The sequence below is a fragment of the Mesocricetus auratus genome, unplaced genomic scaffold, assembly GCF_017639785.1.
Source record: "Mesocricetus auratus isolate SY011 unplaced genomic scaffold, BCM_Maur_2.0 Super-Scaffold_100007, whole genome shotgun sequence".
NCBI lineage: Eukaryota > Metazoa > Chordata > Mammalia > Rodentia > Cricetidae > Mesocricetus > Mesocricetus auratus.
The window spans coordinates 47636453-47650725 of NW_024429191.1; the positions used below are offsets into that span (position 1 = coordinate 47636453).

Below are 14273 nucleotides of genomic sequence, written 5' to 3' on the forward strand. Positions count from 1 at the left end.
AGGTTGAATTCCTAGCACCCACATGATGGCTGACAACTGTCTGTAACTCTAATTCCCGGAGACCTGGCACCCTCTTCTGGCCTCCACAGGCACTGTATACACATGGTGACAGCACACATGCGGGCAAAACATCTACACATATAAGAATAAATGGATAAATCATTAAAAAAATCACCTTATTTTTTCTGAGGTTTGGAGTCTATGTCAGTGAAATGCAGAGTGTATCTGGCATATACTGGTCGTTCAATAAATACTTGTTGAGTGAATAGACAGAGGAGCTCTTGGGCGTGATTTGTGTGTGTGTGTGTGTGTGTGTGTGTGTGTGTGTGTGTGTGTGTGTGTGTGTTGGTTTTGGTTTTAGTTTTTGATTCATTTGAGACAGGGTTTCTTTATAGCTCTGGCTGTCCTGGAACTGGCTTTGTAGACCAGGCTATCCTCAAACTCACAAACATCTGCCTGCCTCTTCCTCCCTAGTGCTGGGATTAAAGGCGTTCAACACCACTACCCAAATGGGCATGAATTTGATTGCAAAAACAAAACAAATCATGTGTTCAGTAAAAGCTAGGACAATAATATTGACACAACCAGATAATAAAGCAGTCTGTGGAAGACTAGATGCAAATAAGGAGGAAGGGATGAAACTGTGAGAGTTAGAGACGTGACGTCTTAGGTTCATGGATATAAACGATCATTTGGAAAAACACACCTGAGCTAAAGAGAAAGATCTTCCCGGCAGGATATTGAACAGAGGTGACAGGTGCCTCTCCTATATATAGTTTGGCAGACAGGCCAAGGTCAGAGGATCTTCACAGAAAGAAATAGTATCTGGCGTCTCATTTGTAGTAGTGCTACTCAGAAACCAAAGGCCTGCAGTCTGTCTGCACAAGCTCACCATCATCTGGCCCTGCTTTCCACCCTGAACAGCTTGCTGCCAGGGCCTCTTGATCTAGCTGCATGGAACAGTGGCTGCAGAGGCCTCCTTTTTGTTAGATGGTAACTATTTAAGAATGTGCTTTTTTGAAGTCTCAGAATGAAGCCCAAAATATCTTGTTCTACTTTGTTTCTTGTTGTATTTGAATCTGTGTCAGCATGCACTTTGCTCCTTCTCTCTCCTGGCAGTCTAATGGAGTCCAGGCTGTCCTCACACTCTGTAGACAGAGATGGCTTTGAACTCCTGATCTTCCTGCTTTCCTTTTTCTTTTGTCTCAGGTAACTCCCACTCTCTGATATACCAGCTTCCCCAGATGTTCTGTTCAATGTCCATTAATTTTCCTTCCAGGATTTAGTTGACTCCTGTCTTTCTCCTTGAGTATGTTGTTTGAGCACTCTATGAAGGCTACCTGCCTCTGTTCCAGAAGATGGGAGTTGTGTCCTTAACTGCCCTCTGCCTCTTGGGGAAGCTGTACCCTTCCCTTTCTCCTCGAAGCTATCATCTCTATTCCACTCATTCTTTGATGGTGCTGACCACAGACAGACAGATACACACACACACACACACACACACACACATACACACACACAGACAGACACACACACACACACACACACACGGGTGTTTTTCCCCTCAAGCTTTGCTGTGACTGTTAGGAGCTCCATAGTTTTTCATGAACCACCCATGAAGAGGCTTCATTTCACCTGTGCCACCATTTTCTCTGGTGACATGGCAGACTTTTTTAGATTGTTGGTCCACTCAGGACGTCTAACTGTGCTTCCTTCCTGTGGATCCCTGTGTATTTGTCCCTCAGAGTGACTTCATACTCCCATTTCAACAGTCTTCTCGTGTCCTAGCTCCTCTGTCACGCTATTCTTTGTTGTTATCAGTCAATGAAAATTTATAGCAGAGTTAGGCATTTTATATAGCAAGGAATAAAACAGGTATTTTATGACCATTTGTGGGCCTACGTACTGTTAAGTGAGCTATTCTGTGTTTTATTCACAATAAAAAGGCTTTTGTCAAAAGCATAGCAATAAAGAGAACCTAAACCAAAGGACTCCTGCGTTGAACTAGTAGGTAAAACTATAAGTTGACTATGAATGTACTGTAAACTGGAAGTTAGCAAGGGAGCCCAAGAGATTCACCAGGAATAATAAGGCTGTAGCATCATTAACAATGATCCAGTTGACCCATAATAAGCTTAACCAGAGCAGTGCCCTTGGGGGTATTGAAGGGCTTGGGAAACTGGAAAAATCCATCTTTATGTCTAAATCACAAGGTCTGGACAATGAGAGATAGCGTCTGTTATATTTAAGGCCTAACTGATTCCTGTTCTCCGAGTGAATTTAGACTACTCAGTGCAGAATAATCTCTGTAGTCTTGAGGAATTCTCTTGCTTCTCTCATTTGGTTGTATTTTATGAATGGAGGATGATGACCTCAGTCACTCCTGACAGACCCTAGAGACCACCCATCATGGTGGTGACTTAGAGCATACTCCTCTGTGGCAGGTGCTATGCTGAGTGCTGCTAGTATGACAGGCCATATACGCTTCCCTCCTGCTCAAGGCATGAGCACTGTAAGAAAAGAATTGCTGTACTTCAGAAATGGCTCTTGAAACTGAATGAGTTTTCTACAGCAGGAAAATTAAATGCAAGATGTCCAGGAAGTCAGAAAACCTGTGACACCAATTACCAACAGTAATTGTACAGCCTAGTAACAAATATATTTATGTCTTTTCTAAGAAAGACTTTTCGGAATGACCAAATAGTAAACATTTAAGGATGGGCAGATACCTCAATCTATCGCATACAAAAAGGAAGCATCCATTACACATACGGTTAAAAACAGAAATAAGGATAAGGGGGGCAGGAGGGATGGTTTAGTGGTTAAGAACACTGGCTGCCTTGCTCTTCCAGAGGTCCTGAGTTTGATTCCCAACAACCATATGTTGGCTTCCAGCCTTCTGCAATGGATCTGATGCCCTCTTCTGGTGTGCAGATGTACATGCAGACAAAGCACTCGTATAAATCATAAAACACAAATGTGTATGAAGTGTGAAAAAGGAACATCATTTTATAATAGGAAAAGTACTCTTGTATAGATAGTATAGCTGTCTCTGGCCTCTGAGATAAGGAAGTGCACAGAAGGAGAGCTCCCTCAGCTTACAAAGCATGAGATTTAGGGCAGCCCTTCTAGTGACACTGTCTGACTTTGATGTCATCAGGGAGGCAAATAGTGATAAATATTTTGAAGAAAGCTAAAAAGTAGGAAGCGTATAGAGAATGATAAGATTGGTAGAGTGAAATTGACTTCACTGAAGAATTATTTGAAAGGTATAAACATCTCTGGCTTGCTTATCTGCTTTCAGCAATGCCTCATTATAGCCAACAAGAAATAAATGCTAGGAATAAATACATAACTGTCATTTATAATTTCTGGATATCATAATCATCTCCAGTTCAGCCTTTTGAGCGTTGGCTTCCTTTGTTAGCATACTGCAGTTGAGCTCATTAAACAGTAGTTCACCTCTCTTTCAAGCTAGAAGTCGTCTGCTGTGTGTGTCCCATAGCTTTGTTGTTGTTTTAAGCTTTTTAAACTGATTTACACTGGGTGGGTTTTTATTTTGATTTTGAAGATTTCTTGAGGTTTTGTACTAGACAGTCATCTCCCCTCAAACAGAAGCACTGTTCTCTTCTGTGCCTTTCACTTTTGTTACTTTTTGCTTTTCCCTGTCAAAAGGATGTAGAGAGACCAGATATCCTTGCTTTCTTCATGGTCTTAGATGTACAACATTCACAAGATGATAGGAGCAGTAGGGGTTTTAGGTCAAAACCCTTTATGGATTGGAATTCCTTTGTATTCTAGTTTGCTAAGTAGTTGTTTATTTATTCATTTTTCCCTTTTAAAATCATAAATTGGTTTTCCCCCAAATGTTTTTTCTATGTCTACTCAGTTATAGTCTGCCTTCCTTCCTTCCTTCCTTCCTTTCTCTCACTCTATTCTCTCCCTTTCTTTTGTTTTTCAAGACAGGGTTTCGTAGTGCTAGCTGACCCAGAACTTGCTCTGTAGACTAGGCTGGAGTTGAACTCAGAGAGATCCACCTGCCTCTGCCTCCCAAGTGCTGGAACTGAAGGTGTGCACTACCACCGTCCAGAAGTAATTTTTCTTTTTTAATCTCTTAACCCAATGAATTAGGTTAAGGATGAGCACCACTTGATTTATTTATTGATGGATGTTATTGCTATCACTATGTTAAGAATTTTTGTGTGTTTATTTATGAGATATATGATTTCTATTACTTTTTTTTCCAGGTTTTCCATTTGGCTAAAATAAGTCTTGTCTCTTAGAGTAAATTGGGAACCATTTCTCCCTCTTCATTTCCTGAAGACTAGAAAGTCAGTGTTATGTTAGTCTTAAATAGTTTATAAAATTCATTTTTTCATGGGAAGGATTTTAATTACAGTCAATTTCTTTGACAGTTACAGTAGGGCTCTTTGGGTTACTGGGCTTTTTTGTTTGTTTTTGTTTTTTAAGTAAGTTTTCCCCACCCTGTTTTCCACCATGTTGCTTTCTGTTCTTTTTATTTCCTCTCTTGGAATTTCATTTGCTCTTTCCTAGGATTTTACAGTGGGAGCTGAGATTATTAATTTGAACATTCCCACTGTTGAGCGGGTGGTTTATGTCAGTGATACTAAGGTTGACAATTAATGATAGACTACAGAATAGAATAGCTAATGGACAAGATTTTGAATGTTTACAGTATAAAGCAATGGTGGCTTTCTGAGCTGATGGATATACTAGTCACCCCTGATCACATCATGATATGTTTTATACACACACACACACTGAAATGTCATATTATATCTCATATATATATATCATGGATATATATTATATAGTTGTAAGAATTTCTTTAAAAACCTATTTAAAAAGATAGTTCTGAGGCCAGGCAGGTGAATGTCACACTCCTTTAATCCCAGAACTTGGGAGACAGAAGCAGGTAGATCTGAGTTCAAGACCATCTAATCAACAGAGAATTTCAGGAGCCAGGGCTACATTGAGAGACTCTGAAAAAATAAAAATAAAAAAGACTTGAGGGGGTCAGGACAGTAACACATTCTTTCTGTAACTCAATTTAAATATAGAATACAGGAACAATTTTTTAGTTTATTGGGTACCTGTTGGAATCTACCAGAGGAATAGTAAGCAGTAGAGAAGCTACCTATCCCAGGACCTGTGTGACCTACAGTGCCCCTTGAAGCAGTGCGTATTGTTCAGGTCTGTTAAGAACAAAACAGCTGGCATTTTCAGCTGTTTTGTGCTTATCTGAACAATTAAATCACTTTGAAATATTAAAAATGAATAATCATAAAACCATAATAGGATGCTATTGTGCATTCCTTTGTCATATTTGGAATCTGTTAGTCAGCTTCTTGTCACCATTACAAGTACCTAAGAAAAACGGCTTAAGGGAGGAGTGATTTACTTTAGCTCACATTTCAGAGGCCTCTGTCTGTGGTTGGCCAGTTCTACTGCAGTGGGCCAGAGGTGAAGTCACAACATGGTGGGGAGCATATAGAGCAAAGCAGAGAGAGGCAGAGAAGCTAGAACCAGGCGTTTCTCTCCAGGGAATACATCCAAGCACCCACTTTCCCCAGGAAAGCCCCACTTCCCAATAATGAGTCTATCAAGGGATTAATCCATCAACAAGATTAGAATCCACAGGACCCAGTCACTTCCCCCAAGGCCCATGAGCCTCCAGGGAATTTCCCAGATTCTAGCTGTAACAGGCACAGTTGAATATGGTGACACATGCCTCTAATCCCAGCACTTAAAAGAATAGGCCAGAGGGTCAGATGTCTAAGGTCATCCTCTATCACACAGCAAGTTCAAGACCATCCAGGGCTACATGAAACTATGTCTCAGAACACCAAAAACCAGGTATAACTTGAGCTGAGACAGTTGTTAAGCCTCATATAAACTGTTCTCACTAGCAGTGGGTATTCATGACATCATCCCAAAAGCAGTGTTTTCCTGTCTGAGTCCTTGTTACCCCAGAGAATGTGACCCAGTAGTGGGAGATAGGTTAACTTGATTAGGTTTAGGACTGTGTGATCAGGCTGTGGCAGAGTCAACTTTGACTTGAGAGGACAATTACTACTATTTTATAATCTGTTGTTGCAACTCTGTTATATAAGACATTATAAAACCAGGCAAATGGTCACTTTTTTGTTTGTTTTATTCTGTTTTATAGATCGTGAGGACCAGTCAATTCTTTGCACGTAAGTAAATGTTGAATATTCAGAATTGATTCTGATTCTTTTGGAAAGTTGAGAATTGCTTTCTTGTTTTGGGGGAGAGAGTTGAGCAAGGGTGTGATTTAAACATTGCAGTTATTCTCAGGCCAAGAGTGTACAGGATACTCACATCTGCTGTTACTACTTGGCTATCAGCTAAGACTTCTCACATTTCGTAAGTTAAATCTATGCAATTCACCTCTTTAATTTGTATGTCTAAGTATAGGCTGGCCAGAGAGTTCAGCAATATATTATTTTTACTACTAAATGTTTATCAATCTTGTCGGGCGCCTGAGTACTGTGTGCCACTGGATAGAACAATATCCAGGATGGACGTGATTTACTGTGCACATTGGAAAGACGACTTTGGATGTAGCATGGACCTTGGGCTGGAGATCACTTAGGCAGCTGTGGTGATGGGCAAAGTGATGGTCGTGAACCTACAAAGAAGCAGTTGAGTTTAAGTGCAGTTCAATTTAGGAGCCAGGCTTATATGGACTTGGTTTATGTGCTCAAGAAAATAAGTAGGGGGCTCAGTGGTTAAGAGCACTGACTGCTCTTCCAGAGGACCCAGGTTCAATTCCCAGCATCTACATGGCAGCTCACAACTGCCTGTGACTCCAAGGTCTTGACACTCTCACACAGACATACCTGCAGGCAAAACACCAATGCAAATAAAATAAAAATAAGTAGATTTCTTGATAGAATTAGGTTGTCTCCCTACATGAGACTGGGAAGGGAGCTTGGTTTGGGCCACACTGCTGGCAGGTGTCTGTGCTCATCCATTAGTGTGGAAATGCACTGAGGAGAGAGGCCTGCGCTGAAAATATGGACTCAGGAAACTGCAGTGTGGACCCTGGGAGCTGTGTGCTGTGTGTGGAGGCCTCAGGACAGTCAGCACTCAGGAGAGAAACCGAGGAAGAAGAGCTGCAGAGTCCAGAGTGACCCAAGGGACGGTGGCATTGCCAGGGGGCGGGGCCTTTACAGAAAGAGGGAGTGCCCAGTGGGTCTGCTGCTTCCTGATACTGAGTGGGCTGAACAGAAACCATAGAAGATGGAGGATGCTAAAAGGACTTGGGGGATGTGTGTTGGGGGCAGGAGCTAGAAGTCAGACTGGAGCTGAGAGAAAAAGAAATTAGGGAAAAACAAACAGAAAATCAGGACATACTGTTCCTCAGATCGAGACTGTGACTAGAACAGTAGCTGATTAATAGTGAGACCAACAAAGGGTTTTTATCTCATTGATGCTTCTAATGTGGCCAAGATGGGATGCAGTTGAAGGAGAGACTTGCAGAAGGAAGGAGAATTTGGTAGGGCTGGAAGGCACCACAGCTCTCTTATGGCAGCGGCCACAGTCCCAATGAAGGTCCATAGCGTAGAGAGCTGGGAATTGAGAACACTCTGTGTCGCCTCTTGTTTTTCTTTCCAAAGACAGGGGTTCTCTATGTAGCCTCGGCTGTCCTAGAATTCGGTCTGTAGACCAGACTGGCCTCAATCTCAGAGATTGACCTGCCTGTGCCTTTTTTGATGGGTGGGGTGGGGAGGAAGGACTAGAAAGCTTGATATTTAGAATGTGGTGGGAGGAGAGAGGTGTGAGAGAAGAAAAGAGAGAGTCTGCTTTGTCATGAATTTCTTCTAGCATCATTTGGCATTTAGCATTATTATATAACGAACTCTCCCTTGAGGCCTCATGGCTCCACAGCATGGTCAGTCCTGTGAGGTTGCTTGGCAGTTGCTTGCTGCCTTATAATGCAAACCTAACCACCTGAGTTTGATTCCTGGTGCTCACATAAAGGTAGAAAGATGGAGGAAGAGAACCAACTACACAAACTGTCCCTGTCCTCCACACATGCCCCTTGGAACACACACCCAAACACTTAACACACACAAATAAAGTAATGAAAAAAAAAAAAAAAACCTCAGCGTGGCTGCATGGTTTTCTTGCAACTGTGTTGGAGGACTCACTTGGTTGTCCTACTGTAGGCCAGACTTGACTGTCTCCCTTGGTGTTCACTCTTGCCTCTGTAGCCAGCTGTGGGCAGCTGGCCAACTGTTGGGACAGTCTGCCATGGTTTCTCTCTAGTGTCCTCTCATGCTAGCTTTAATGGGACAGCTGTATTCCAAAAGCATCAAGAGGTTCATGCTCAGATTTCTACTGTGCCCCTCTCCCAAGCAGACACAACCATGGCCTGAGTTCACCTGGGAGCCACTACAAAGTGAAGTATAAAACAATGAGCTATTGCTGGGGTCCCCACTCCTGGATGCTGGCATAGAAGCACAAAAAAAGGTGGCATTCAGTTCCCTCTACGTTGTGTTTTTTGGAATTGGGGTGACTTTGCCTTACTATTACTGGCAGTTGAACTAAAGGGCCTTGTGATAGTGGGCAAGCATGCTCCCTCAGAAATATATAGTCCAGCCCTCTTTTTGTTTTGAGACAAGTTCTCACTAAGTTTCCCAGGCTGACCTTGAACCTGCAATCCTCCTATCTCAGCCTCCCAAGTAGTTGGGACTACAGGCTGTGCCACTAGGCTCAACTGCATGACCTTTTTGATGAAAACCTTTAAAAATATCTGACAACAACAGCGCTTAGGAGGGAATGGCTGCTGTCAGCAGAGTGAAAGGCTGGTAGCCTCCAATCTTTGGCCTAAATGGCCATCACAGGCATTAGCACTTGTAATTAGATGGTGGCATCATTCAGAGTGGGCTCATAAGCTAGTCTCTTGGCAGCTGAGCAATCTCTGCTTGGCTCAAGTCACAGCCATTAAGAACAACATTTGCTTTCTCTTCCATTCTTTTTTCATTTTAAAGTTCATTAAAAATTCATTATAAACTACTCGAAAAAATTCATACAGCAAAATTAACCAAACCCAAGTCTATACATCTCGATGAACTTCTGTATAGTTAGAACAGCCAGCCATTCTGTAGCTGTGACACTTCTTATTGCATTTTACAGTTTCTCTATCAAATATATTTGTGGGGTTTTTTTTGTTTTGTTTTTTGTTTTTTTGGGTTTTTTTTGGTTTTTGGTTTTTCCAAGACAGGGTTTCTCTGTATTGTTTTGGAGGCTGTCCTGGAACTCACTCGGTAGACCAGGCTAGCCTCGAACTCACAGATCCGCCTGCCTCTGCCTCCCGGGTGCTGGGATTAAAGGCTTGCGCCACCACCGCCCGGCCTCAAATATATTTGTACGCACTTATCCAAAAGTGAAAAATCTGGGACAGAGTTAAAACTAGAGAAACAATTAGCTTTATAGTCTCTTATGATTCAAGTGATAAGAGTGAACCCATTCTATTTCAAACTGTGACTTTCTCCCAACATTTTACCATTCATATTCTCAGACCTAAAACTATAGTGAACACCCATATACACGTCACCCAGACTCAACCATAATATTTTACTATAGTTGGTTTATCATATCTGTTTATTTGTTCATCCCTCTACCTATCAGTCCATCTTTCTGTTTATGTTGGAAGAAGGGTAGTCTGGGGCTTGCATATTTAGTCAAAGGGCCAGATAAACAGGAAAGAAGAGAAGCTTTGTTTACTCATAAATAGTGGTCAATGATGATAGATTAGTGTTTGTCAACTTGACACAAACCTAGACATAGCTGGGAAGAGAGAGCCTTTAAAAATTTTTATCACATCACTACCATCTATTGATTTACTTGGCATGTGCGTGAGCGTACACATGCAGTAGAATATGTGTGGAGCTTAGAGGACACCTTGTGGGAACTGGTTCTCCTTATCTACCTGTGGGTCCCCGGCACTGAAGTGCAGGTCCTCAGGCTTAGCATCTAGTACCTATTGAGTCTTTTCTCCAGCCCAGGAAAAGGGAGTCTTAATTGAGAATTGAGAAAATACCTCTATAAGACTGGTCTGTAGCCAAGTGTGTGGGGTATTGTATTAATTAATGATTGATGTGGGAGGGGCCAGCTCACTGTGGGTGGGGTCTCCTGGTCTGGTGGTCCTGAGCTAAATAAGAGAGCAAGCCCTGGGAGCAGTGAGTAAGCACTATTCAAACCTTTGTGGGCCCTGCTCCAGTGCCTGCCTTCAGTCCCCGCCCTTGCCTGAGTTCCTGCCTAGACTCCTTCTGCGATGGAGTGCTACCTAGAAGTTTAAGGTGAAATAAGCCCTCTCCTCCCCAAGTAACGTGGTCAGTGTTTTTAGCACAGCAGTAGAAACCTAAGACAGATGCATTACCTTCAGGAGCTGTCTGAAAGGCCACCTCCTGCCCCCTTTTTAACTTTTTTGATTGACTTGATTGAATGTATATCTGATTGAATTGCCTGAATGTATGTCTGTGAGAGGGTGTTGGATCTCCTGGAGATGAAGTTACAGACAGCTGTAGCTGCCATGTGGGTGCAGGGAATTGAACCTGGGTTCTCTGGAAGAGCAACCAATGCTCTTAGCCGCTGAGTCATTTCTCCAGCCCCCTGACAGATCCTGTTCTAACCTTAACTGTAACTATGTGGAGGAGGTAAGGGCTTCAGCTGGGAAGCTCGGAGGATTACCACAGCTTTTCCCAAGAGAGGCTCAGGGACAAATGCGAATGAACAGATTCTACCAAAGCTGGGGTGTTTATTTTGGTGCTGCCAGCTTTTTAGCTACAGAGTTTACAGTATTTTTCTCTTATTTAGTAAGCCAGGGTCCCCTTCATTTAGTGCTTTTCAAGTCCAGTTTAACACATCTGAACATTTCTCCCTAGATATTTTGGTGTATAGATGTATTACTGAAGGTCCAATGTTTTCATCCTTTCTTTGGGAGCAAAATCCACATAATGAGGTTCACATATTCAAGTGTCTTATACTGAGTCATTTGTAGACTCTTAAGCTCTCTCTGTCAGGATACAGAAGACAGGCCTGTCATCCCAGAAAGGGGCTTCCCTGTCCTAGTAAATGTTCACCCTGGCCTTTTTTATCCTTGCCTTTTGTTTGTTTTTGTTTTCAGACACAACAATTGTGATATTCAATAACTTTAATATTGCTCAGTGGTGGTGGCGCACACCTTTAATCCCAGCACTTGGGAGGCAGAGGCAGATGGATCTCTGTGAGTTCAAGGCAAGTCTGGTCTACAAAGTTAGTTCCAGGACAGCTAGGACTATTACATAGAGAAACCCTGTCTTGGGAAAAAAAAAAAAACGCAATCAAAAAAACTTGTGTGTTCACATCTAACTTACATTGGACCATAACCAAGTTAAAGTTTTCTATATGCAAATAACTAGTCAACTTGATGAGAAAGTTGTTGTGTGTTCATTATTTAATAATTATTTTATACTAAGTTCCTGTTAACATAGTATCACAAATCAAAAATAGAAGCAATGTGGGTTTTGTTTATGTAAGAATATACTTAGTGCTCAAGAGCTAGCTCAGCAGTCAAGAGTTCTGGCAGCTCTTCCAGAGACTTGGATTCCCAGAATCCACACAGTAGCTGGTTTGCAACCCTCTTCCAGGTTCTGAGGGCATGCATGCATGTGGTACATAGGCATACATGCAGGCAAAGCACTCACACATATAAAATGAAAACAAATACATAGAAAAAGTATGTACATAGTTTGATCCTGTATCTTTTTTTTATTACTTTAATTTTAAATAGATTGCTTCACATGTCAATCCCAGTTCCTTCTCCCTCCCCTCCTCCCGCACCCCTCCCACCATCCCCCCCAGCCTCCCACGCTATCCCCACTTCCTAACCCATAAGGGATACCCAGAGTCTGTTATTTCGCTCAGGGCAGGGTCCAGGCACTCCCCTAAGAGTCCAAGCTAAGAGATAACCCTCTTTTTTGTGTTATGGACTCACGAAGTCCGTTTGTATGCCAGGGATAAATACTGATCTACTGCACAGGGCCCCATAGGTGGCCCAGGCCTCCTCACTGAGTCTCACACTCAGGGGTTCTGGATCAGTCCCATGCTGGCCTCCCAGCTGTCAGTCTGGGGTCCAAGAGCTCCCCCTTGTTCAGATCAGCTGTCTCTGCTGGTTTTGCCTTCACATTCTTTGCCAATTTGCTCATCGCTCCTCACTCTATGTCACTGGGTTCCGTGGGTTCAGTTCAGTGTTTATCTGTGGGTGTTTGCCTCTGCTTCCATCAGTCACTGGATGAAGGTTCTAGGAAGTAGATGTCAAGTTCATTATCAGGAACAGGCATTTAAGGTAGTCTCTCCACTGCCATCCACCTGGTCCCTGCCACAATTGCAGTCCCCAAATAATACACAAGACACTGTATTAATTATGAAGCTGTTGGCCGTTTGCTTGTTTCTTACTGGCTAGCTTAAGTTTGTTACTGGCCGGCTTAAGTATTTAAGCCATAATTGTTTTGTTTTGTTTGTTTTTTGTTTTTTTTTTTTTGAGACAGGGTTTCTCTGTATTGTTTTGGAGGCTATCGGTCCAGCCCAGCCTCAAACTCACAGAGATCCGCCTGCCTCTGCCTCCCGAGTGCTGGGATTAAAGGCGTGCACCACCACTGCCCGGCTTGAGCCATAATTGTTATCAAAGTATTTCTCTTACCTCTTACTTCTATGGTGGCTACATGATGTCTGCCTGTGTCTCTCTTTCCCAGAATCCTTCTCAACTCCTAGTCCCAACTATCTTGCTTCCCTATTGACCAACAGTGCTTTATTGACATATACACAGGACTTTCCCATCAGCTCCTCTCTCTCTGTCACTGGGTTCCGTGAGTTTAGTTCAGTGTTTAATTGTGGGTGTTTGCCTCTGCTTCCATCAGTCACTGGATAAAGGTTCTAGGATGGTATATAAGGTAGATGTCAAGTTCATTATCAGAAACGGGCATTTAAGGAGGTCTCTCCACTATTGTTTAGCTTGCCAGTTGGTGTCATCCTTTTAGATTGCTAGAGGTCTCACTGGTGCCAGATCTCTCTTCAAACCTATGACTCCCTCTATTATGGTACTTCTCATCCTGTTCTCCCCCTGTTCTACCCCCCACTCAACCTTCCTGTTCCCCCATGCCTACTCTCTCCTCCTCTTCTCCCCCTGTCTTCTTCCCAGCTCCCATTCCCCCCACACACACCTCCCGCCGTGTTCCCAATCTGTCTGTTCAGGAGATCTTGCCTCATTCCTCTTCTCTGGGGTACCACGCATATCTCTGTTAGATTCTTTCCTGTTTCCCAGAATCTCTGTCAGTGGCATTGCAGACTGAAACTATCCTGATCCATGTCTAAAATCCATATGTGAGTGAGTACATACCATGTTTGTCTTTTTGTGACTGGGTTACCTCACTTAGGATTGTTTCTTCTAGTGCCATCCATTTGCCTGCGAATTTCAAGATTCCATTATTTTTTTCTGCTGAATAGTACTCCATTGTGTAAATGTACCACATTTTCTCTATCCACTCTTCAGTTGAGGGACATCTAGGTTGCTTCCAGGTTCTGACTATTACAAATAATGCTGCTATGAACATAGTGGAATAGATATCCTTGTTGTATGAATTTGCATCTTTTGGATATATGCCTAGATTGATTCCCATTTTCCTGAGGAATCTCCATACTGATTTCCAAAGTGGGTGTAGGAGTTGGCACTCCCACCAGCAGTGGAGGAGTGTTCCCCTCTCTCCACATCCTCTCCAGCATAAATTGTCTTCAATGTTTTTTATTTTAGCCATTCTGACAGGAGTAAGATGGTATTTCAGAGTTGTTTTGATTTGCATTTCCCTGATGATTAAGGATGTTGAGCACTTTCTTAAGTGTCTTTCAGCCATTTTAGACTCCCCTATTGAGAATTCTCTATTTAGTTCTGTACCCCACTTTTTAATTGCATCCTTTGGTGTTTTGGAGACTTGCTTCTTGAGTTCTTTGTAAATTTTGGAGATCAGCCCTCTGTCAGATGTGGGGTTAGTGAATATCTTTTCCCATTCTGTGGGCTGCCTTTTTGTCTTATTCATTGTGTCCTTTGTCTTACAGAAGCTTCTTAGTTTCAGGAGGTCCCATTTGTTAATTGTCGATCTCAGTGTTTGTGCTACTGGTGTTATGTTGAGGAAGCAGTCTCCTGTACCAATTCGTTGAAGAGTATCTCCCACTTTCTCTTCTAAGAG

At 42.6% G+C, this 14273-nt stretch overlaps 1 protein-coding gene across 3 annotated transcripts in view; it reads left to right on the top strand.

Annotated features, from left to right (window-relative positions):
• Positions 1–14273, top strand: part of Myh10 (myosin heavy chain 10) — a 128958-nt gene that overhangs the window by 32511 nt on the left and 82174 nt on the right. For all 3 annotated transcript variants that reach the window (XM_040748924.1, XM_040748925.1, XM_040748923.1), the window contains one exon: positions 6191–6218. In XM_040748924.1, the coding sequence (XP_040604858.1) occupies positions 6191–6218 (28 nt within the window). The remainder of the gene's footprint in view (positions 1–6190; positions 6219–14273) is intronic.